The sequence below is a fragment of the Pinus tabuliformis genome, chromosome 6 (genome assembly GCF_031772625.1).
Source record: "Pinus tabuliformis cultivar Carrire ecotype Pingquan chromosome 6, CPIR1, whole genome shotgun sequence".
Taxonomy (NCBI): domain Eukaryota; kingdom Viridiplantae; phylum Streptophyta; class Pinopsida; order Pinales; family Pinaceae; genus Pinus; species Pinus tabuliformis.
In genome coordinates this window covers 1,443,251,763-1,443,275,177 of record NC_142292.1, presented here as the reverse complement: position 1 = coordinate 1,443,275,177, position 23,415 = coordinate 1,443,251,763, and the positions used below count along the sequence as shown (strand labels likewise).

At 39.7% G+C, this 23,415-nt stretch overlaps 1 protein-coding gene across 2 annotated transcripts in view; it reads right to left on the bottom strand.

Moving 5' to 3' along the window:
• The window catches only part of LOC149264036 (putative magnesium transporter NIPA4), a 182,231-nt gene that overhangs the window by 123,263 nt on the left and 35,553 nt on the right, over positions 1-23,415 (bottom strand). For both annotated transcript variants that reach the window (XM_089427459.1, XM_089427463.1), the window contains exon 2: positions 10,360-10,416. In XM_089427459.1, coding sequence (XP_089283585.1) covers positions 10,360-10,416 — 57 coding nt within the window. The remainder of the gene's footprint in view (positions 1-10,359; positions 10,417-23,415) is intronic.

Sequence of the window (23,415 nt, the reverse complement as noted above, 5' to 3'; positions counted from 1 at the left end):
AAAGATTTGTTTTAGCAAAGATCAAAAGATTGGGTACAATGGCGGAGATTTCAAATAACTGGAAGCCGTGTTTTTGGTTTTAGCAGAGGCTAGGTTTATCTCCTGTAGCAGAATCCTCGAACCAGTTATTGTGGCGGAGATAAAGTTTATTATGTAGAAGCTCTCTAGGCAGGGTTGTTTCATGCCATGCGACGAGGAGCATTTCCTTTTGATTGATATACCACATATCTTGCAACACTTGTGATTGGTCTCCTTTTGAACACAGTGTCTTGGTTGCAACTTTAACAAGGTGCCAATGGAAAGAATGGAACCTGACTTGCTAAGGAATTTCACTACGGAAGTTGTTTCATTTGGTTGCTATGTTGTTATGATCTTACCATCGCGAAAGGTGGGATTCTCAATTGTGGTTCGAGTTTCATGGAGCCTAAATATTTGATCATATATATAAAAAGTCCCATACCAGAGGTTGCAAATCTAGTAGAGGAGGCCATATGTAGCGAAGGTTGTTGGTTAGGGAATATATTTATATCATAGTATGCTATTCTGGCAATAAATATAGCACAAGTCATATATGTAGCAAAAGATCGGTTATAATGGCAAAATTCCACGACTTTAGCTAAGGTAGAGTTGAAGTTTTGGTCAGAGTAGAGATTGAAGTTTGGATCCGCCTCGATGGTGGGCATCACCTTTGTTTTCCAAATATGACATGCAATTTTCGGCAGACATGTTGACATATGTTTAGTATTAACTCTAACTATGTAAGATTACACCTAGTGCTAGACTAGATGTGGTTTGGATACAGGATAGAATCTCATTCTCTCCCATTTCAGAATCGTAACAAAAATCAATTTGTGTGGATATAATTTCAAGTGAGATTGAGCAGTGTTGTGGGGGCAGGAGCAGATCAGGAGAAACAACGAGAGCACACTCCCGAAATTCGCTCTAGCAGGAAACAAATATATAGAGCACGCTCACTTAAAAAAAATTGCTCCCTGGTTTATCAGGAGCGAACGAGGGTTCGATCAAGGAGCATTCACTCCCTAACTACTCCCGTTCGCTCCCCGTGGGCAAAAAGGCACGACGAATTTTTAGAGGGAGGGGAGGGGAGGGGAGGGGCCAAAAGAAATAAAAGGCCCTCCTCCCCTACCACAATTCACCATTCGCATATTGAGAGAGCAAGAGAGGACTTTTCGAATTGGAGCTTGAGTTGAGGAGGAAGATTGAGAAGGTATCTTGGGAGCTTGAGGAGCTTGCAAGGGAGATTGGAACTTGTGATTGAAGGCCAAAGAGGTAGGATCTAGACTCTAATCTAGCATTTGTGTTTTTTATATGTTCATTGTTAAATGAAAATGTTCTCTTCTCTCTTTCCCATTCCCATTCCTCCATTTTATTGCAGGAAAAAAAACTATAACTCCACCAAAGTTCAAAACTTCAAACATGATGGGTATGTGGCTTGGCATTCTCTTGTTGGTTGCTATTTTGGTTATGATAATGTTGGGGAGCAAAAGAAGGAGGAATGATGAAAATGATGAAGAAGTGGGGAGTGTTGGAATAAGAAACCCTGGAGAAGAGGAGTACCTTGGTGAGAAGGAGGAGGATAATGACAATGGAGATGATGACGGCACAAAAACCAAACTAGACCAAACCCCATGTTGGAATTTCTAAGTCTGACACGATAGAAACCCTTCATGCACTTTACTGATTTATTCCTACCTACTTGTTCTGTTAATTAACAAGTTATTTACCATGTAAATACTGGAAATAAATACAAGTACATGCTCAACACATTACAGATCATCAACTGAAGGAAACAAAAACAAGCACACAAATGACATCGTTATTTTTAGACTAATGTCCCCGAAAAAACCCAATGCAAGAAAACCGGTGCAGCTATCTAAGGGTTTGATTTATTAAGCAGTTTTAGAATACAATCTGGGTGCCAAATCCGGCTCACCCAACAAAGAAAAATCTCGGCAGTAGCACCTCTCTACTCGGAAGCAGATATTCCAGCCGAAACCCTGGATAAACACTCCGACAGCTCCACAGCTCCAATCTGCCCCACGAAACCCCAACGTCAGCCTCTAAGGACTGCATCAGCTCTCCCGGCAGTTCCGGTTGTTCCTGGCAGTTCTGGCTTCTACCCTCTGCGTCAGCTTTCACGATAGTTCCGGCTTCTGCCCTCTGCGTCAGCGTTCCCGGCAGTTCCAGCTTCTGCCCTCTGCGTCAACTTTCCCTGCTATTTCGACAGTTCCGGCACAAGACTGGCTAACCCTAGCTATTTTTGTGTCCCTCTCTCCAGCTACTGCACTGATCCTCCCAGTGCCATCTCTACCTTTTTGCTTTTGTATTCATTGCCCCTTAGCTGCAACTCTGATCACTCTCTCAACTTTCTCAGCGAACCCAACACCAGAAAGTCGAAATTTTGATCTCTTGGTGTGTTCTCCAAGTGACCCTCAAGCCTCCTCTTATACTTTTCTCGTTGACAAATCAACGGCCGAGATCAGTTCCCTAATCAACAGCTAAGATTATATCTGGCTTGATCCATGCCTTTTGGACCATTCTAACATTGTTTTATATTAATTCAAATTAATATTTTATTTTCCCTAAAAGTTTCGACTTAGGGACTCCATTAAAAATATTAATTATTTTAACATCTCCCAAACTGTTTAGAATCTGCCCAAACCCTTTCTGGGTATTGGAGATCTCATGTGCCTTAGCCTCTCCACCAATTTTCGTGGCTAGAGCACATCCGATGCTACCCCAAATCAACACCCCATGATGGAAATATGTTTCTAGGCCTACATGAGGGCAAGGGGGTGGAACCACTAAATTTACATGCCTCCATTGCAAAAACACTTACACAAGTTCATACACCTACGCCAGAAAGCATCTCTATGGGAAAATGCCATGGGATGGAAATAAACAAATAGGAATCAAAACTTGTGGAGGTGTGTCACAAAATCAAAGATCCAAATACATAAGGGAAGAGGAGGAAGCCCAATACAAATCTAAAAGATCAAGTGTAACTTTGAACATGACACAACTAGCCCACAATCACATAGACTAAGAACTCCATCAACATCCTCCCATGGTAGTGGATATAAAGGCATAGGAACAAATATTCCTTTAAGGCGTAGAACCATATCAGATTTCCTTGACGAAGGGAGTAGGAATGATGTGTATGCTAAAGTTCACCAGTTTCTCTATGCATGTGGGGTACCATTCAATGTTCTTCGCTCACCTTATTGGCATGAAATAGTTTCTGCCATTAATGATGCCCCCAAAGGATACAAGAGCCCTGGGTATGACAAGGCTAGAACCATGGGACTTGATCATGAAAAAGAAAAAATGGCACATGCTTTGGGTAAAATGATAAATTCTTGGAATGACCATGGGGTATCCACTATATCTTATGGCTAGACAAATGTGAAAGGCGACTCATTAATAAGTGTTCTTGGTACTAGTGATGCAGTCTTCCTTTCAACATATGATTACTCAGAAAAGTTCAAGACTACCATCAATATTGCAAAACTATTACTTCAAACAATTGAAAGTATTGGGCCATATAGTGTCATCCAAGTCATCACTGATAATGCTTCTAATTGTAAGACAGCGGGAGCAATTATTGAGGATAGGCCAACATATTTTGTTCTAGGTGTTTGGTTCACACAATGAACCTTTTGAAGCATGATATTATTAAGAGCAAACACCCTCAATACAAATGGGTTGGTGATTTGTACAAGAGAGGCAAGAGAACGTTAAAATTTATTACCAATCATAGCAATACCCATGGGCTTTTCCGCAATCACTCAAGTTTGGAGTTGTTGAAGATTGTGAAGACTAGATTTGCTAGCTATTACCTCACCTCCAGGTGCCTTTTGAAGTTAATAGAGTCATTCGCTAGCAGGGTATCAAGTTGACACTAGCAGGTATTAAAGGATAGGGCTCGAACCGCAGTTGACACGCAAAGTTTTGAAGAGGTGGAGGAGACCACTCTTGATGGTCTATTTTGGGCACGTGTGAAGGAAGTTTTGCAATACACCAAGCCCATTTAAAACATGTTTCATTTTGCAGATATGAATGCACTAGTGATTGGGGAGGTGTATGGGCATATGGATAACATGTTGGAGCAAATTAAAGATATTATTCAAGAAAAAGATCCCAACTTGTATGATATTATTCACAATTTTGTGTGTGCGTGGTGGGATAAACTTAATGTTCCACTACATGCCTTGGCGTTTATCCTTACACCAAAATACTACTCTCGATCTTGGTTGGGAAAACCTGCACATGGGGTGGGGTTAGGGCCAAACCCCATACAGATTAAAGGTACAAAATGGGTATATGACAGCATTAGACAAGTTGGTCCCTGATAGAGAGGAATGTGCTAGATTGTGTCTTAAATTAGGCAGATACTTCACTAGAAGTGGAGTGTTTGGTTCTTTGCATGCAATGGAAGATAGGGAAAGATTTGACGTTGACACATGGTGGGACGCGTATGGCGGCCAAGGACTTTTGGCAAAATTGGCAAAAAAAGTGCTTTCACAGGTTGCAAATACTTCTTCTGCAGAGAGGTGTTGGAGCACCTATAGCTTCATCCATGATGTGAGAAGAAACAGCTCTAAAAACCGTGTAGAAAACTTGGTTTATGTGCACTACAACTTGAGTGTTTGGTTCACTACAACTTGGTTTATGTGCACTACAACTTGAGTGTTTGGTTCTTTGCATGCAATGGAAGATAGGGAAAGATCTGACGTTGACACATGGTGGGACACGTATGGCGGCCAAGGAATTTTGGCAAAATTGGCAAAAAAAGTGCTTTCACAGGTTGCAAATACTTCTTCTACAGAGAGGTGTTGGAGCACCTATAGCTTCATCCATGATGTGAGAAGAAACAGCTCTAAAAACCGTGTAGAAAACTTGGTTTATGTGCACTACAACTTGAGGTCGTTGAAACATTATTGTGAGCAGGCTTGTGATGATACATCAACCCAGAGGAAGATACTTTGGAGGATGGCGCTCTACATCTAGAAAAATTGGAAACAAAACTTTTGAAAGATGTTGATCAAGGAACAACAGCCATGCCACCCCCATCATCAGTTTGTAGTGCTCGAGTTCCATAATCATTGCTTTTGTTGTCACCACCTCCATCTACATCCTCATGTGCGGGTCATGTGCCTTCTCGTTCTGGTCGTCCGTCTATGCGAGAGGAGACTCCCAGTAGACCACCATGACCTTCTTAGAAATTAGACATTTCTCGTGGCAAGGAGCCCAAGCATTAGCAATAGATAATAGATTTACTTGTCTTTTCTAGATTCTAGTAGTTTTCATAATTGTTGACTCTTTCATATTTATTATGATATTTTTGTAAACAATATATGACAATTTAAGTTTGAAGTTGGCAATTATAACTCATTGGTAATGAATTATGGATATGATGCTTCTTGAAAGTTGAAAGTTGAAATGTTTCATTTCATGTTAGATATTCTTTGTTATCGTTTGGTTACTTCGTAATGGTAATGGTTACAAGTACAAGTTACAACTATAGTGATCAATGATGATAAATGTTATATATCAAATTTTGAAAGCTTGAAACTTTAAGATTGATGAATCATGAGACTCGATATGTTGTATATTACTAATTTGTGGACATGGTTGATGAAGATTATAACTTCTAGATGATTGATGTTATGGTTCAATCCATGTTTTTATGCTTTTTATATCTAATTCATCATTCTATATGACTTTTTTGACATATATGCATCAAAATATATAAAATTATATAAAATATAAAAAAAAAAATCGCTCCTGATTCGCTCACAAACCGAGAGCTTTTGAAAATGTTGCTCCCCACTCTCGCTCCCACGCAACCTTGCACCCAAGGTCACAAGTTCGAGGCCCCTTGCAGTAAGGCCAAAATTTTATCATTTTATTTTTGGGTTATAAATTCCATTTTGTCGAATAATTAAGAAAACTGACGGTGTGCGTTTTGTAGCGCCAGTGCCGGAAAATGCCTAGAAAGAATCAAATTGTAGAACATTTAATTTAATACATGGTTCTATATCATTATTTTGGGTTCTAGAAGTCATTATTAATCTAAATTGAAATCCGGAAGAAGTTGGGCAATCGTAGCTCAGAGACAGATGCAACTAGACATGATTGATAGTGTTTTTGCTCATGATTGATGACCAAAACCTCTTGTGTATGTTTGAAAGGTCTATGAGCTTATTGCGAGTGTATCAAACACATGAAGTCAATAGGTTCCGAGGAAAGGTTAAATGACCAAAATGAAGTTCTAGTTGAAATAGAGTTTTTGGGACATCGGTATAACAACCAACAAAAGAGAGTGGCAGTGTTATGATAGTGTACCAATAAGTGACTATTGGACAATAGCAAAGGAACTAGAGCAGTGATTAGATAGTTATCAGAGTAGTGATTATGTAATGCAGTGATCAAGTGGTTGTGCAACGTATTTATTGTAAAATATCAAATTCATTTATCTTTCCTTCTTAAGGGTGGTTGGGTGGTGCACGGAGGAGACCGAAGACTTCTTCAATTAGGTGCCTGAGAACATCTTCTATCTTCAAGGTGGCAGGTAGTGCAATGCGAAGATTGAGGTCACCTTCAAGTTGGTGCCAGAGAACACTTCAAGGTGGCAAGTGGTGCCAGGGCAAGCCGATGCTTGCATTGTGTTGGTGCAACCTTTCAATCAAAGTTGATCAAACATTAAATATGGTCCACCTTGATGCTCTTATGGATTTTGTACCCATGATGTTGATGTCACTTGATTCTTTGAGTATGTGTTAGATGATTCTTCTAAGTGTAGCTAAGATCCCTTGAGGAATGATGTGATGCCTCTCCAACTTTACATAGACAATGCCCAACCACTTTGATGGTGACACGGAGCACTCTAACGGAGGATGTTGGGCACCTTTTGAGGGACGTTGACCTTGAGGGTGACTTGGCACAGTTGATGAGACCCTCCCTTAGCCTTAGAGCCTTAGATGTGCCCAAGTGATGATAAGATGCCCCTAGAATGGCATTGTACCTTCTTGATGTGCATTGCTCTTCTTTCGACGGTGATGATGACTCAAGATCCAATTGGAAGGTACTTTACACCTACCATAGTGACAACATGGCCTAGCATGATGATGTCACGCTTGGGATGCATTTCATGATGATGTGGGGCTTTCTTGAGGATGATGTTGGGCTTGACATGGTTTTATTTGGTGATGTGGCACCATTTGGATGAGGAAACATGACTTAAGGTATATACTCTTTGGTCAACCCTTGCACCTTTTCGTGGAGAGAGATGTATTTTCGATGATGATGTCACCCTTAGAGGCTTCGATACTTGCATGGTGGGTTGATTGAGGCTTGTTTTCATGTTATTTCATTATTTTGGCTATCTTTGGGCATCAGCTTAATGAACAATCCACCTTGTATTTAGCAATTTTTAGGGATTTTAGGCTCATTTGAGGATAAATCAACCTAGTTGCTCTCATATAACTAGAGGGTCAATTTACCTCTTGAATTCATTGCAACACTTGAATTACAACTTCTATTCATTAGTGATTTCTCTCTCTTGTGTAGAAGGACTAGTTTAGGGACTGTCTTGGGTGGATCTTGTGATTTGATGTGATCGGATGCTTATTGTGGATCTAGGATGTTGCATGGTGAAGTTAGTTCATTTGCTTTATCTAGGTATCATGTTCCACAAGATTAATGTTCTTGCACTAGGTTAGTTTATTTGGTATTTTCTTCATTGTCCTTTGTTGAGCTAAACCCTTTCTCCAAGTATTTGAGGAATAGGGATAGGTTTTTCTTTTCATTAATCATCCAAAAATTGAGAACCTAAATGTCAAACTCCAGGGTAAATTAGTTTATTTGCCCTAGTTTTGTTCAGATTTAAATCACTTCAAATAATCCCTAAAATAGTTTGTAACCTAGACTCCATATGCCCTAGCTTGAGAAGGCACTTGTCTTTCTCACTTTTGGCATTCTTTTAAAATATAAAAATCGTTTTTTAATGGTAAGTTAGGGTTAAACTACAGCAAAATCTTATCTTTTCAGCATTTAATGGCTTGCTAATGTGTGCCATAGGGTTAGACATTCATTATAGAAGAAAAATTAAAAAATTTCAAACATTTTTCAGTGATTTCTAGGGTTGACATCAAGGTTTTATTTGTTGTTAAATGTCTTGTCAACCATCAAAATTTTTTGTAATTGTCCTTAGCTTACTCTAATTTAGCTCTGATAGTGTGATCATTATTCGCAGATAAATTTGCTGCTATTATAAGCTATTGTTTTGCTGCAATTTGCTGGCCTAAAACCCTAGTTTATAACAGCCTTGAGTATTTTCTTCAACCCTAATTCACTATACCTTCATTCAGTGGATTTATGTTGTAGGATCCTTACGGGGCACTTCGCATAAAATCCTTGGGTTACTTGATTCCTAAGCCCTACCAAGGAAGCCTCCTTTGTGTTGGATTGTGTCGTTCACTAAAGGGAGGAGAGTAGTTGTTGAGGTGACAGTGGTAACACTCCTGTGTGTTGCACATTTTCTAGGTCACCTAGCGAAGGGAGTAGTTGCTGAGGTGACAGTGGTAACACTCCTGTGTGTCGCACATTTTCTAGGTCACCTAGTGAGGCTTTGCAAGTATGCACGAGGTGCTCTATTTTGCTGTGACACTGCCCAAACAATTTCACAAGTTGATTTTCTGATTTTCAATTAAAATAGCACCTAACAGCAACTAATAAACCAGATTCAATGTCAAATAAACCCCATAGATGTCACAAATAAACCTTAGAGCACTTAGTCCACCTCAAGTGTATATTCATAGCCAATGACTTCAGTTTTCTGAGAGCATGTCACCCAACATATCAAAGCTCCACCAAATGTAGGATGCAGCGAAAAAGGCTTCTGCCCCTCATAACTAATTTAAAATTGACGTAAGCATCCAAATTAGTGCATTCATATTTAATAAATCCAGATTCAATGTCAAATAAACCCCATAGATGTCACAAATAAACCTTAGAGAACATAGTCCACCTCAAGCATTTATTCATGGCCAATGACTTCAATTTTCTGAGAGCATGTCACCCAACATATCAAGGCTCCACCAGATGTAGTATGCTGTGAAAAAGGCTGCTGCCCCACGTAACTAATTTAATATTGAGGTAAGCATCCAAATTAGTGCATTCATATGTATTCAACCTGTGAAGACTGGAAGATTTGTTTTAGGTTTTCATTTGATGCTCCTATCTAACCATTGTTGAAAAGAACATCATAATTCTCAATAGTGAGTCATACTCAACCCGACATCATTTGAAGGGATGGATGGTAGCCTGAGCCATGCAGATAACCAGCAAGAGAAAAGAGATAACCTGCTTATTCAACCTCAGAACATATGGAACATTCAAAAATTTCAAAATGCATACATTACTCATATCAACAATATTCAACAACTAGAAGTTTGATAAGGCAAGTGCTAGAGAGATTTTGTGTAATTTCTCAAATAAATCTTCTCAAGTGGTCACTTAGCCCGGTAACAAAGTCCCATCCTTCTAGAGAGATTTTGTGTAATTCCTCAAATAAATCTTCTCAAGTGGTCACTTAGCCCGGTAACAAAGTCCCATCCTTCTAATGGGTCTACAGCTGGAAACAATACCATCATTGGAATGATGACAATATCAGGTAGGACAGTCTGCTTATCAGAAGTCCATGGTATCAGGGAAGAAGTGGATCTAGAGGATTCAGAAAGGTGAGAAGCATTAAAAATAAAGCAGGATTTATTACCTACAGATGATATAAAGCAGGAATTATTAGCTACAGATGATATAAAGCTGGAATCTGATAATATAAAGGATTGGCCCATAAAAAATACTACAAACAATAGCACTGAAAGATTTTTCTGTGAACATGTATGGTAATGCATTATAAGCTTGACAGCAAAGTGGTGATGACAGCAGCATAAGCGAATATCAATATCTGGGGCATGAACAGGCCAAAAACAAGATGTAACAAATGGACTCAATAAATGCAACTAACGGACTGGCAAAATCAACTCTCTTAAGCTTTTAAAGTTCTAAATGATTACAGAATACATCAATTCATGGAGGTTCAGTCTTGAAATTTATCATTATTATGATGACATTTATTGGACATTTTTATAAATAAATTGTTGGATGCTATTATTTCCCCTTCTGTACCATCATTTTCTTGAATGGCTAGCAGTTTCACAAACAACACAAAGGCCACATATTACAGTATTGATGGAACATCAGCCTCATAATATAAATCTGAAGAAGTCCATTCAGGAGAAATAAATTGTAGGTGTAGATGCATGTAAAACTTACTGGTAATCATGCCTGCCCACCAAAGTGGCTCATACAAATATGAGTAGCCTCCTACTCCTGCAAGAATCATTTACTTGCTTAGTTTCTGGATAAAGAAGCTAGTAACTCTCACAGCAATGAACTATCTTAATCCATATCCATCTATATAATTACATATCTACCATATGATAAATGCAGCAGTAAGCCTTAAAAAAGCAGCCACGTTTTGCAAAGAAAAGCTACAGTAGTGGTTATCAAATGTACAGGACTATGGTTCAAACTTCAAAGTCAAATGTTCAAATATAATATGTACCCAGGTAACAAACAGAATGCAAAATGGAGAAGTGGCAACTTAAACATAGTAAGAATGTTGCTAGAAACAAGAACAGGAAATGATGAAATGGAAAACAGTAATTCGAAGATTTGCCAAAATGTGGGGAACATGAAATTAATTGCCACAGTTGTAGTTAACAAATACACAAGACTATGATTCAAAAGTTTAATCATAATTTTTACAACCAGCAAACAGAAATGCTAAAGAGAAAAGTGACAATTGATACAATGAAATGTGGTGAGTAAGTTGCTAAACAACAAATTGAAGATTTTCCAAAAAGGGCGAAAACATGAAATTAGTTGAAGGGGAGGGTAAAAATAAAATTATAACCTTCAAATAGTTTTCTACTAGCTAACAGTATGCACTCTTCATGCAATAAACGGTAAACTACTATAGTTATGTTTAAACTTATTATGATGGCTATCTAGATTCTAAAGCATGTATGCATTCACTGCTAATGGATGTGGAATATTATCTGCCTTCCACATTCATATAAAGACTTCTCAACAACCCCATTATGGTCATCAAAGAAAATGATAATCCCTAGAGAAGTACTCGGGGCTATTAAAGATGCTTTGTCTCCATCTGGAGATTTATCATTTGATGCTTATTACTCAATATAGTTAACAAAATTTAATTTGTTAATCCAAGATTTTCTGTTCCACAAAGCAAACTATTTTCAACAAAATCAGTACTAGAAGGTTCATCTGGGCTGGCTGCTGACCTGGAAGCAATCCAGCTTTAAGGCCATGTTGAATTTTCCTTAGGCCCTAGATCTGGTCTATGACTAGATCTTAGCACATAAACACACTAGGAACCCCAACACATACTTTGCACAGCGGAAATATAACAGTAGTGAAATCAATTAAGAAGTGTTCCACAGGGACGCGTCCCCCAGGGTCGGGTGCGCGCACCCCTCGCACCCCACGAACCTGGGATGGGGAAACGTCTGGGGAAACATTTCCCCACGTCCCCCTTTTGGGGAGACGCGGGGAGACGCAAGGGGGGCGTTTCCCCAGTGTGGGGGACGCGACTCCCCAAAAGGGGAACGCCTGGGCGTCCCCCCTCAAAATGGGCTATGCGTCCCCCCCCTTAAATTTGCTTGTAAACAATGATTTATGACAGGGAAAACCTAGTATTTGACCATATTTCCCTACTAATGCTATTCAATTCATATGGAGAAAGTAGAATTTTAGATCTCACTCAAAATCTAGCAGACTTAACACTTTTTCAGGAATTCAGGATTCGATGGATTGCAATGTTTCCATTGCATTTTGTCATGTACAAGGGTATGGAATTAGTATTTAATCAAGAGCACCAATCCCTTTGTGTATTTTAAAGTGACTTTTAGACTCATCACTCCAGAGTCCATTGTTTTTGAGTTTTAGCTATATCAATTTACTATTCCAGACTTCAGATTTCAGTATCTATTATAGTCTATTTTTCCTAGTACTAATTAGATTCTAGAACAATGAATAATGAATTTAAATTTTAAATCAATTTAGAATCTAGAATGCTGAATTTAATTTTTAAATCAATGTAGATTCTAGAATGGTGAATAATGAATAATGAATATGGATCAGAGTATTTCATTATTGAATCTCATGGTCTATGGATGAATCATGTATGTATTAGTAAGGATGATGAGTATGGATCAATGTATTTCATTATTTAATTCAAGTATGTATGTATTATTGTATTTATGCTTTCATTATAGAATATGAATTTGATATATATATATATAAGGAAAAAAACTATATACCCCGACGTCCCCCATCCCCCCTAAATTTCCCTAAAATTTGAGGGTACTCCCACGCGTCCCCTTTGTGAGTCTCCCCGCACCCGCGTCTCCCTGTCCCAGAGTCTTGGTGGAACATTGCAATTAAGTACACATATTTTATGAGCCCAACACTCTATCTTTATTGGTCCATTAATAAAAGAATCATGGGGCTCCTGTACTAGGGATCATTGCCCTTCATAAAACCCTGATACAACTAGTATACACAATTGGGGCTTCTATTCCATCAGATCCATAATCTGCCTAACAAAAATCACAAAGAAAGTCTCTTTTCTTCCTCTGTGCCAACAGCTACTCAGCCAATTTGGTCCTTCAAATTCACTGCATAATAAGCTGCTATAGATGCTGTTCACATCTCCATTACCAAACATACACACTCGGGAATCCAACTACACCAACATCTCAGCACACCGTGCCCCCCTCCCTGCAATCTCTCTGGCATGATCTCTATTTAAGGCACTTCACCTACCACTGGTCAAGGGCTGAGATATTTTTTGGCCTCCTCTAGGGCTTCGGCCCCCCACAAACTCTTGCACAAGTCCTGAGGCCTTTTGGCTTCCTACAGTGGGCAGATATGAGGCTGTTAGGCCTCTTTCTAGGGCTTCGGCCCACCCCTTTTGACTCAGAACAAAATACACCTCAGGCAGAATTTCAGTGGGCTTATTTCTGCCTATAAACAAATCCTTCTAGAGCTCAGAAAAGAAACAGAACTTTGGCCTTGCTTCTGGACAGACTTCGGCCTCTTCACATGCACAGAAAAGACTTCCTTTTGTCCTCTTCGAGCTCGGCTTCTCCTTGAGATTCTGCTGCTCCTTCCTTAGGCTAATGTTCTTCACAAGAATGGATTGCCATATCTTAGCTCTGTTCAGACTTCATGGATGCCCTCTAACTAGCCCTCGGCCCACCACAGTACTTCTGTTCACAATGGCTGAGGCACTCAGCCTCATTCAAAGACTACGGCTGCTTGCGACCAGCCCCTCTAGACATAGCAGCATGGCATGGATCACTTCATTGGCCTTGACCAGGCCCTGAACCAAGCTCAGCCTGATCTGTTCAGCAAGGATGGTCACCTTTATGGCTGCAGCCAAGACTAGGGCATAACCTAGCCCTAAACAGACCTCCCTTGTAGCCTAAACAGACTTTAACCAGCCCTCCAAAATCTTGGCTCTCTTGCTGCTTATCTAATCCTTCACTCGGCTTCATAGAACAGAAGGTATTCTTGCTGCAGTCTTCTTTCAAGGGCAGATCTCGGCCTCCATGAGCAGAACTCAGCCTTCCTCTAAGGCACTCCTTGCACACAAATGAGTCTTTCCACTTGTGTACAATGAGCCTCTCCTTTGGCTCTTATTTACATTTTTCTCTTAGAACTTCTTAGGCAAAACCTATGTTGCATGAAACTTCTAGGAACCCAGCATTTCAGGTCATACGCCTACCCAAAACTCTGAAACTCGATGGAAACTCGACCATCAAGTAATCATCTATTAGAGTTAATACAGACTTGGTTTTCCTTCTAACTTGTCATCTATGGGTCTTATTCCCTTTTTTTCCTTGCAAGATATATGTGTGTGTGTGTGATGTTTCAGTTGACGTCTCCATTTTTGGGAGGTGACATTTCCAAATGTACCCATTTCGGAAACTCCAAAACATTTCACCACTTCATGCAACTTAGGGAAAAACCCTAGATCCTTTAGGGTTTTGTCACTTACCCTTTAAGATAAAAATAAAAAATTAATTGTCTTGGGTCCAACCCCACATCTTTAGGTCAAAACCCCAACTACTTGGGTAACTTGCCCAACCAACTCCTTTTGGTGGGTTTTCGCCTTTCATAAATACTTTCAGAGCTACCCAAATTCTAACAAGCCAATTTAATTATATAAATACCCTATGTAATAGGAAAATCATCCTGTGGGGGATAAGTATAAGGGAATTCTTCACAAATACAGTCAAAAGATACCGCGTTTAGTTCTTTGTAATGATAGACAAGTAGGAGTTACATAATTTGACGCAATCAAATAGTTATTGTTGGATTATAACAACAATTGAAATATGAAAAATATTCCCTTCAACTATAGGGTATGCTTCAAGAATAGATAGTTGGCACCATGTATGCCAATATTAACCAAAGCAGACAAAAATATAGTGAAAAATCCTTTGAACTAGGTGCTCCCCAATCTCCTCTCCCATGCACATAGTTTAAAAGCCCTTTCAGTTTGTGAACAATCAAAAAGAAGACTTAATAGAGTTCAAAATATGAAACAAAAGGAAAGGTAAACATTGATTCGATTGTAGCAAATATGAACCATTTTCAAGCTCCTAAGAAGCCTAAATGAAATCAACCTAAGTCATAGAGGTTTCTAAGGAACCTATCTCAATGGTGAATCTTCCCCAACACCAAACTACAAAGAGGCTTTACTCTCCATACTTGACTCAGCCTTGTATAAAGATAGATCCCCCTCTGCAAGAAAAGATGACAATGGAACAAGCTTCAACAACACATTCTCCTCCTCCGATAGAGGATCAAGACCAAGGGATGTCAAAAAACAATAATATAGGAGGATCACCATAAGTGAGTCCTAAGATCTAATTAGGGCCAAATTCATGGAACACAAACCTCCCAAGATGTTTCACTAGAAGAATAACAATAAGAAATCAAGAGCTCTCTCTTTACAAATTTTAGGGCAGTACTCAGATATTTGGGGTCCCAACCAAGCTTGTCAAAACTAGAACCAAATTGGAACCAACAAAAATACTAACTAAAACCTTAACTAGTCTTAACCAGCCAAAAAAACAATGTATAAACCAATCAAATGGCATCAAATATTCAAATATCAAATACACACATAGTATACAATACATACACACACGTGTATGTATGTACGTGTATGTTTATGTGTGTTATGTATGTGTGTGTGTGTCTACTTCAATGTTATACAAACCATTAGACACCACATATGCAATGTTTGCACACAGTATCCAGTACACACACACACACATGTATTTATATTTGTGTATGTATGTATGTGTACACACACATATGTGTATGTATGTATATGTGTGTGTATACTTCAATGTAATACAAACCATTAGAAACCAAATATGCAATGTTTGTTCATATATATGGCATGCAAGTGTGAATATAGGAAAATGCCATTGTGTGATACATATAACTAGAGTTCTAAATGAAAATAAATAAACATTGAAGCTTTAATATCATTAGAATGAGCAAAGTGTGTCTAGTATCAATGATTTGGAACAATGCTTGGAAAACCCAAAACTAGGCCTAGTAACGATGCTTTTGGGAAGTTCAACAAGGGAATTCTATACACTTTTGGGATGATTGTTGGCAACAAAACCCTCTGTTGAACATGAATCGTAGCCTTTTAAAAGCAAGGAATATACTCCTAGTAGACCACTAGGGTTGCCTCAATCAAAACAAGATAAACATGAAGGAAGGATAGGAGAATTGGTGGCAAACATGGAAACCATTAAATGCTTGGTCAATAGATATAACTCGAGGAAACACATAGATCACATGGAACATTCTAAAAAAGGGAAGATCCACCATCACGATGGGGAGGATATACTTAGATGGGGATAGCAAAAAGGAGGAATTTACTTAGTCAAGAAAGCTTACCTCTCTAGGCTCAATTAATCAAGGAGAGGAACGAGGAAAAGTTTGAAAGAAAATTTAAATTCTACCACTTTGGTCAATATCATTATGTTTCTTTGGTTCTCAGCAAGAAGAAAATTCCCTGCATGGGGCACACCGAAAAGAAGAGCCTTTAAAGGGTCATTTACCAATTAGATGTGTATAGGTAAGGAGGAAAATGTAGCATACCTATTTAACAATGTAGTATCTTTGTAGCCTTACAATCCATGGGAGCATAACTCTTTTGACAATCCAATAGGAACATAAATTATACTATAATTATCTTGGGAAAATGGTGACCTACTCCATTTGCAAACCAAAATTTGAGCAATACTTTGCAATTGTTTCCAAGATTTCTTTTGTCAACAATTTGCAAAGAAACAGAAGCATATTCAAGACTCAAGATAGAGGTGGGAGAGCTATGGGGCACCATTGGGAAACTTTCAAGAAACAATCTACATAGCAAATTGGCTTGCGAACAACAAGAAATGTCGGGTAGAGAAAAAGGAATTTTAGCAGCCTGGTGATTGAACCTAACAAGCATCAAAAGCAGAGGTGAGCAAATCAGCCCTAAGATTAACTTCCCAATGGAATGGTACGCACCACTCATTGGATTCATAAAATTTGACTTCGACAAAGGGTCTAAAGCTAACCCGAGACTTTCAAAGATCCACGACGATTGTAGAGATGAAAAAAGAGCCATTCCCACAATCTATACATGGTCTAGAGGTCAAGACACCAACAATTCAACAAAATAAAAAGATTCAGAAAAGGCCTTTGAATAGTTGTAAATTGCAAAATGGCAAAGTGGAGGTGGAAGAGGGCTCTCAAATCCTAATAAACTCTCTTACTAGGAAACAAAATGGGACCAAGCGAGAGAAAAACACCATAAACTAGCCTCTAATTACTGACATAGACATCATTGATACCATAAAACAAATATTGAGGATCATGCCCTCCCATGTTAGACTAAGGAAAATTTTAGAGGCGAATATTTGCAGGTTTGCTAATTTTCCATGCTTTTTCAAAAAAAGAAAAAAAGAAAAAAAAAAGATTTGCCAATTTCCATTTTTTTCTAGAAATGGTTTGCCCAAATTTTGTTGTATAAAATTATTTTAATTTAAATACCACCAAAATTTTATAGATACTATATAAAATCATTATAAACTTGAATATTTTCAAAAAAATATGGACAAGCATTTTACAATTTGAATATTAAGGACTAGTAACATTCGCTAAGGTTTCTAAACTTTAACATAAGTTTCCATCCTTAAAATCCCCCTCCCCCTCCAGTGTTAGACACCGTTCAATGGATAGGCTAACCAATGAATAGGTCAAAAGGGAAGAGAAAGACCTAAACACAAGCTGGGAGGATCTAGAGGTTGGTCATCTCTAAAGGGATTGTCTAACCATCATTAAGGAGGACTCCAAACCCTTGAATGGGGTGTTAAAGGAGCGAACAAGGACAATGATCACATGGCAAGAGGATGCAAAATTATTTGTTAATGGATATGGACAATGATATTGTTAGACACCTAATCCTTGGGGATTTGGTGTATATTTTGTAAATATGTAAATAGGAGAAATATGAATGGTTAGAATAGGAACCAACCTTGGAAGATGAAGGGTCGCTTTGTAATGCAATATAAGTTTATTCACACCAATACAAAAATCAACTTGGCCTGACATTGTGAATATCACATTGATTCCCAAGTAACAAAGAAGCAAGCTTGATGCAAGGAGTTTGAAATGCATCTTCTTGGAGTATTCAGATACCACCAAGGCATATCGTCTTTACAATGAGGTAAATAAGAAGTTTGTTTTATCTAAAGATGTGATTTTTCTGGACTCTTCCAAGACTGACAAAATTGTTCAACAGCAGCGTGATCATTTGGATAGATTCAATCATACAAAACCTTATTATGAATTTGATAATGAGATTCCACATCTTGAAGGGGAGATCCCTATCTTGGATCAATTTATGGAATCTCCTTCTGAAGCATTGTCTCCCCCTCATGAAGTTTTGGCCACTTCTTCATATCAGGAAGACCCTTTGAGTGATGTGATTGAGAGGAATGGAAAGCTAAACCTTGATGCAGCCCCATCTTAGAAAGCTCCCCAAAAATGGCTCACCAAAACACTTGAAAGTGTTCATTCTGATGAGGTTGAGAAGACAAGAACCAGAAGTTCAACCAAACAAGATGAAGGTGACGTAGATAATTTTGATTCAGTTAATAATATGAATGTTTCAATTCATAATATAGATGTTTCATAACATTGTGAATTGAATTTATCTACAAACTTTGAACCAACTTCCTTTAAAGATGTTTCTCGTGAGGAATGGAAAGAAGCAATGCAAAAAGAGTATGATGCTCTCATAAAGAATAGACCATGGAAGTTGATTGACCCTCCATTTGAAACAAAATCAATTGAATGCATGTGGGTCTACAAGAACAAGTACAAATGAAATGGCTCACTTGACAAGAACAAAGCAAGGCTCATGTCAAAAGGATTTGCACAAAAAGGTGTTGATTATGAGGAGACTTTTACAACAAAATGGGCCACCATACAGACTCTCTTGCCCTTAGCAACTCAGAATGGATGAACAATTCATCAAATGGATGTGAACATTGTTTTCTTGAATGGAGACTTGAAAGAAAATGTTTTCATGTCTCAGCCAGAAAGTTTTATTGTGAAGGACAAGAACAAAAAGTATGCAAACTCATCAAATCCTTATATGACCTAAAACAAGCACCACAAGCCTGGTATGAAAAGTTGACTGAGCATCCTCTAAAATTATATTTCAAACACTTTAATATTGATGATGCAACTTTGTTTTTCTATCAAAATGACAAAATTGTTGTCTACCATGTGGTATATGTAGATGATATGTTGATAACAAGGAACAATGAAAATTCTATTGCATCCATAAAGAAAGAGTTGGAAAAAGGATTTGAGATGATGAATTTGGGAAATCTTCACTACTACTTGGGCATTGAAGTGACTCCACATCCAAACTATATATTCCTCTCTCAAAAAGAACTACATTGGAGAATTGTTTAATAGGTTTGGCATAGTTGAATGCAATCATTCATATACTCCAATGGAACAGAATTTGAAGCTCACTTCAAAAGAAAGGAATGAATTTGAGGATGCAACCAAGTATAGACAACTTGTAGGAAGTCTTATCTACCTCACCACTAATAGACTAAATATTTCATTTGATGTATATATCGTATATATCGTTTTTGGGCGTTATTGTCATTTGCAGGTACAGATCTGAAGAAAAATCCTTGTTTGAAGCCATATCTAGGCCCTGGAGGGTAAGATTTGGCTTCAGTATCATTTTGCAGGGACACTTTTTTTAGAAAATTTTACAGTCCAAGGGTTTTAAAATTTAAATCTGAAGATTTTATAAGGGTTTCAAGGATAAATCTGAAGCAAAATAATATCACATTAATCACAAATTTCTGAGAAATTTTTTAAGGGTTTGAACTACTAGCTTTTGGCTGCGTTGTTCCTTCTTTGGAAAATTTCGAAATTTTTTTTACTACCTGGGGTTTTCGATCTGCTGCAAATTTCGAAAAGAAAAACAAATCAAAAACCCCTACTCCTCCATTCTGCTAGCCTTTCCCTCTTCCTCGCTGCTCAAGCTCTTCCCCCTCGAGACTACCATAACCTGCGTTTTCTCTATCATTCCTGCGTGCTACTCGAACTCCCTGTTATCCCCACGGTCTTCTAAAACTACCTTACTCCCATCTCGACCTACATTGTAAGGCCTCCGAGCGATTGTGCGACAGGCGCCGGGCGAAGTCGCCGTGCACGAGGCCGCGAGCGGGCGCACGACGAACGGAAGTGCGACGGGAGTGCGGAAGAAATGCGACGTTTACAAGAGTCATGTGCGACGAAACCAGCGACACTTTAAGAATGCGACTAAGTGTTGAACCTTTATATAACGCCTTGGAAGGAGCTTGCGGTGAGGGCAAGCCGACTTGGTAAAGGCCCTTATGTGGGCGCATGTTAGTGGCTTTGGGGGTCGGCCAAGGGGCTGCACACCCCATGTAAACCCACAAAGAAGCATATATATGAGTGGAGCATGAGAGCTCATAACTCATCATCTCATTCACTCTTACATCTTCGCAAGGAGCAAGAAGGAAGTGCGCAGTTAAAGAGGGAGCTGCGCATATCTCATGCGCATTACTCTAAGAGGACTGTACGCTTGGGTGGAGTCTTGTAATTAAGTCGAAGGTTGGGCAAGTGTGCCCGGGGTGGATTCTGAGGTGCGATTTTGGTGTAAGACTTGGCTTGGGATTTTAGGTGGCTCGGGTGAGCACCGTCCTTCGTGCAAGAGGTGCACAACACTGTTGTAAAAGGCAGGTTTGCCTCTCTTTGTATTATTTGGTTAAGTGTGAGACTTGGTTCGGCCAAGACACGCTTGTGTATTGTAATCTGATATTCTTAATATATTATCGGGCATACTCACATTACGGGGAGTTGCCCCTCCCCTTTATACTTGTTGCAATTGTTGATGTTCTTGTTATAATTGCATGATGATAATGAATGAGTATGGGCTTCATTAAGTATAAAGGATAATTGCATGTTTACTTGGTTGCGAAACACAAGCTAAGTAATGTTAATGTGAAAGTAGGCGTAGTCCACGAATGTTAGTATTGGTGAAAAGAAAGCGTTCGGTGGTGCCGCACCTTGCTACAAGCGGTTGGAAGACTACCGCAGGTGTAGGGGCGTGACAGTTGGTATCAGAGCAGGTCTGAAGACTTGGAGAAGTCTTGCAGGAAGCTGGGTGAAGTAAGTGAACTTCCAAGTGTATGACAGTTGATGACAGGTGATATTGAGGCTTGAACAAGGTTCAGGTGTTGAAGCATTTGAAGGTAGTTTCAAGACTCGGTTTGAGCAGGGTTGCTCGTGACAGTGGAAGCAGGTTTAGCAGAGGTGAAGCTTAGTGCTTGGACCAAGCTGAACGACAAGGCATGGCAAGTTTGGGAGAAGGTGAAGGGAAGCTCTTGCTTACCTTATACAGGTTGAAGAGGTTGAAGGAAGAGAAGCCCCGGATCCAAAAGGAACTTGAAGTCTTGGAAAAGAATGTTGAAGAAGAGCTTCTTCAACTTGGTTGGACAATGGAGCAAGATGAAGTTGCAGATTGTGCTGACAAGGAAGAGGAAGTGATGATAGTTGAAGATGTTGCAGACATGACAACGATGGTTGGTGAACTTGAGATTGATCAAGTTGGACCAAGATCGTGCAATTTGCAAACATGGATGGATGAGGACACTCACATGGAGGAGCCTCATGATGATGAAGTAAGTATTGATACTTGTGTTTCATTTGGGCATTTGGTGGATGGACCATATGCAGGGAGAGGCAAAGCCAGTTTGCCTATGCTATGGAGGATCTTGCCATGGATGACTAGGATGAGACCTTGTATGTAGAAGCAAGGATTGTTGATTGTTGCAAAACTTGTTGGGGTTATTTGTGACCTTATGATAGAAGGTGCAAAGGCCCTTGACAAGGGAGGAACATGATGATCGTTGTGGAGGATTGGGTCATGCTTTAGCCATATGGAAGATTGGCTAAGTGCCCGGCATGACTCATGGACAGATTGGAGGGCACACTCTTGGGTGGACTTCTCATGGCCGAGACCAAGAGATAGTCTTGGTGGACACTTTGGTGGAGGAGCTATGATGGAGGGACTCATGACATGATGACATGGTTGAGTGATCGAGTTCACTAAACCGAAGATTGCAGCTTGGATGAGGATGACCGATTGTTGTGATGAGTCTACTTGGTTGGACTACATGGACAACATAGTCATGGACATCAGGTTGGAGACATGAAGCATGGCAGTCTTATGCAGGGACATGATGCAGGAGCACTTGTAGAGGTGTCACTTATGGGCATCCAATGAGGAGTGCCAAGGCAGAGGTGTTGTGCAGATGGATTTGCTAGTGTGACATGGAGACTTATTACTTATGAGCCGATGGAGAGGTTGTGCACTTATGTACAACAAGGCCATGGACTTGGATGGATTTGTGAGCAGATTATGGAGCTCGTGATGACATGAGATTGTTGTGACTTTTAGGGACTTCATATATGGTGGACTTAAGAGGATATGTTGCATTGAGGAGCTGAGGTCAAGAGACTTTGATGCAGTATGGGATGCATACTTTCGAAGTACATGTATGGGCATGGCTTGGAAGAGTGACTTGATGTGGAGGATCAATATGAGACACTTTGGAGTGATGGAGTTACAATGATGATGATGATTCCTTGGCTTGGGCATGGGTTGAGCCGAGACTCAACTACTTTTGGCACATGGATAGATGAGACAAGTGCATACTTGTTTCTATGGATGACTTGAGGGATGGCACATTGCGGATATGATGGAGGTTGCTTCATGGACCTGGATGTGGCACATCAAGAGTCGATGTTTGAGGAGATGGTCTCTTCATATGGAGGAGACACACACATAGATGATGATGTTGGGATAGATGTGGCTGATTTCTTGTAGCACATTGACACCAAACATCATGGACAGCATGTTGCAGATGAGATGGATGGAGTTCCATGGACCTGAGCATGGATTATGGAGATAGATTCTTGATGAGTCGAGGATGTGGCAGATGTTTGAGGAACAACTGATGATGGCATGAGGATGTTCACTCTCATGGTTTGAGCGTGATAGTTGGACTGATCACCCGACTAGTTCGAGACATGAGGGCATGCAGTGGGCAGAGATGTGTTAGCATTATGTTGGAGTATCATGACAGAGGTTCACATGGGGACACATGATGAAGACAAGAGGGTCAGGTAATCATGGATCGAGATGACATCTGATGGAGAGCATACCGTTGAGGTGCATACCTTGGTATGGTGAGCTTGGTGGCAGTTGGTCACTAAGTCGAGGCATGATGGAGATGAGGCTCTACATATGTTGCAAGGATGTTTGATTTGTGTGGAGAAGTCAACATCGTGGATGATGATGATCTTGGTGGATGGCTACCGGGATGGTATGTTGTCGAGGACGACAACGATTTCAGGTGGAGGAGGATGTAAGGCCTCCGGGCGATTGTGCGATGGGCGCTGGGCGAAGTCGCCGTGCACGAGGGCGTGGGCGGGCGCACGACGGGCGCGCGACGAACGGAAGTGCGACGGGAGTGCAGAAGAAATGCGACGTTTACAAGAGTCATGTGCGACGAAACCAGCGACACTTTAAGAATGCGACTAAGTGTTGAACCTTTATATAACGCCTTGGAAGGAGCTTGCGGTGAGGGCAAGCCG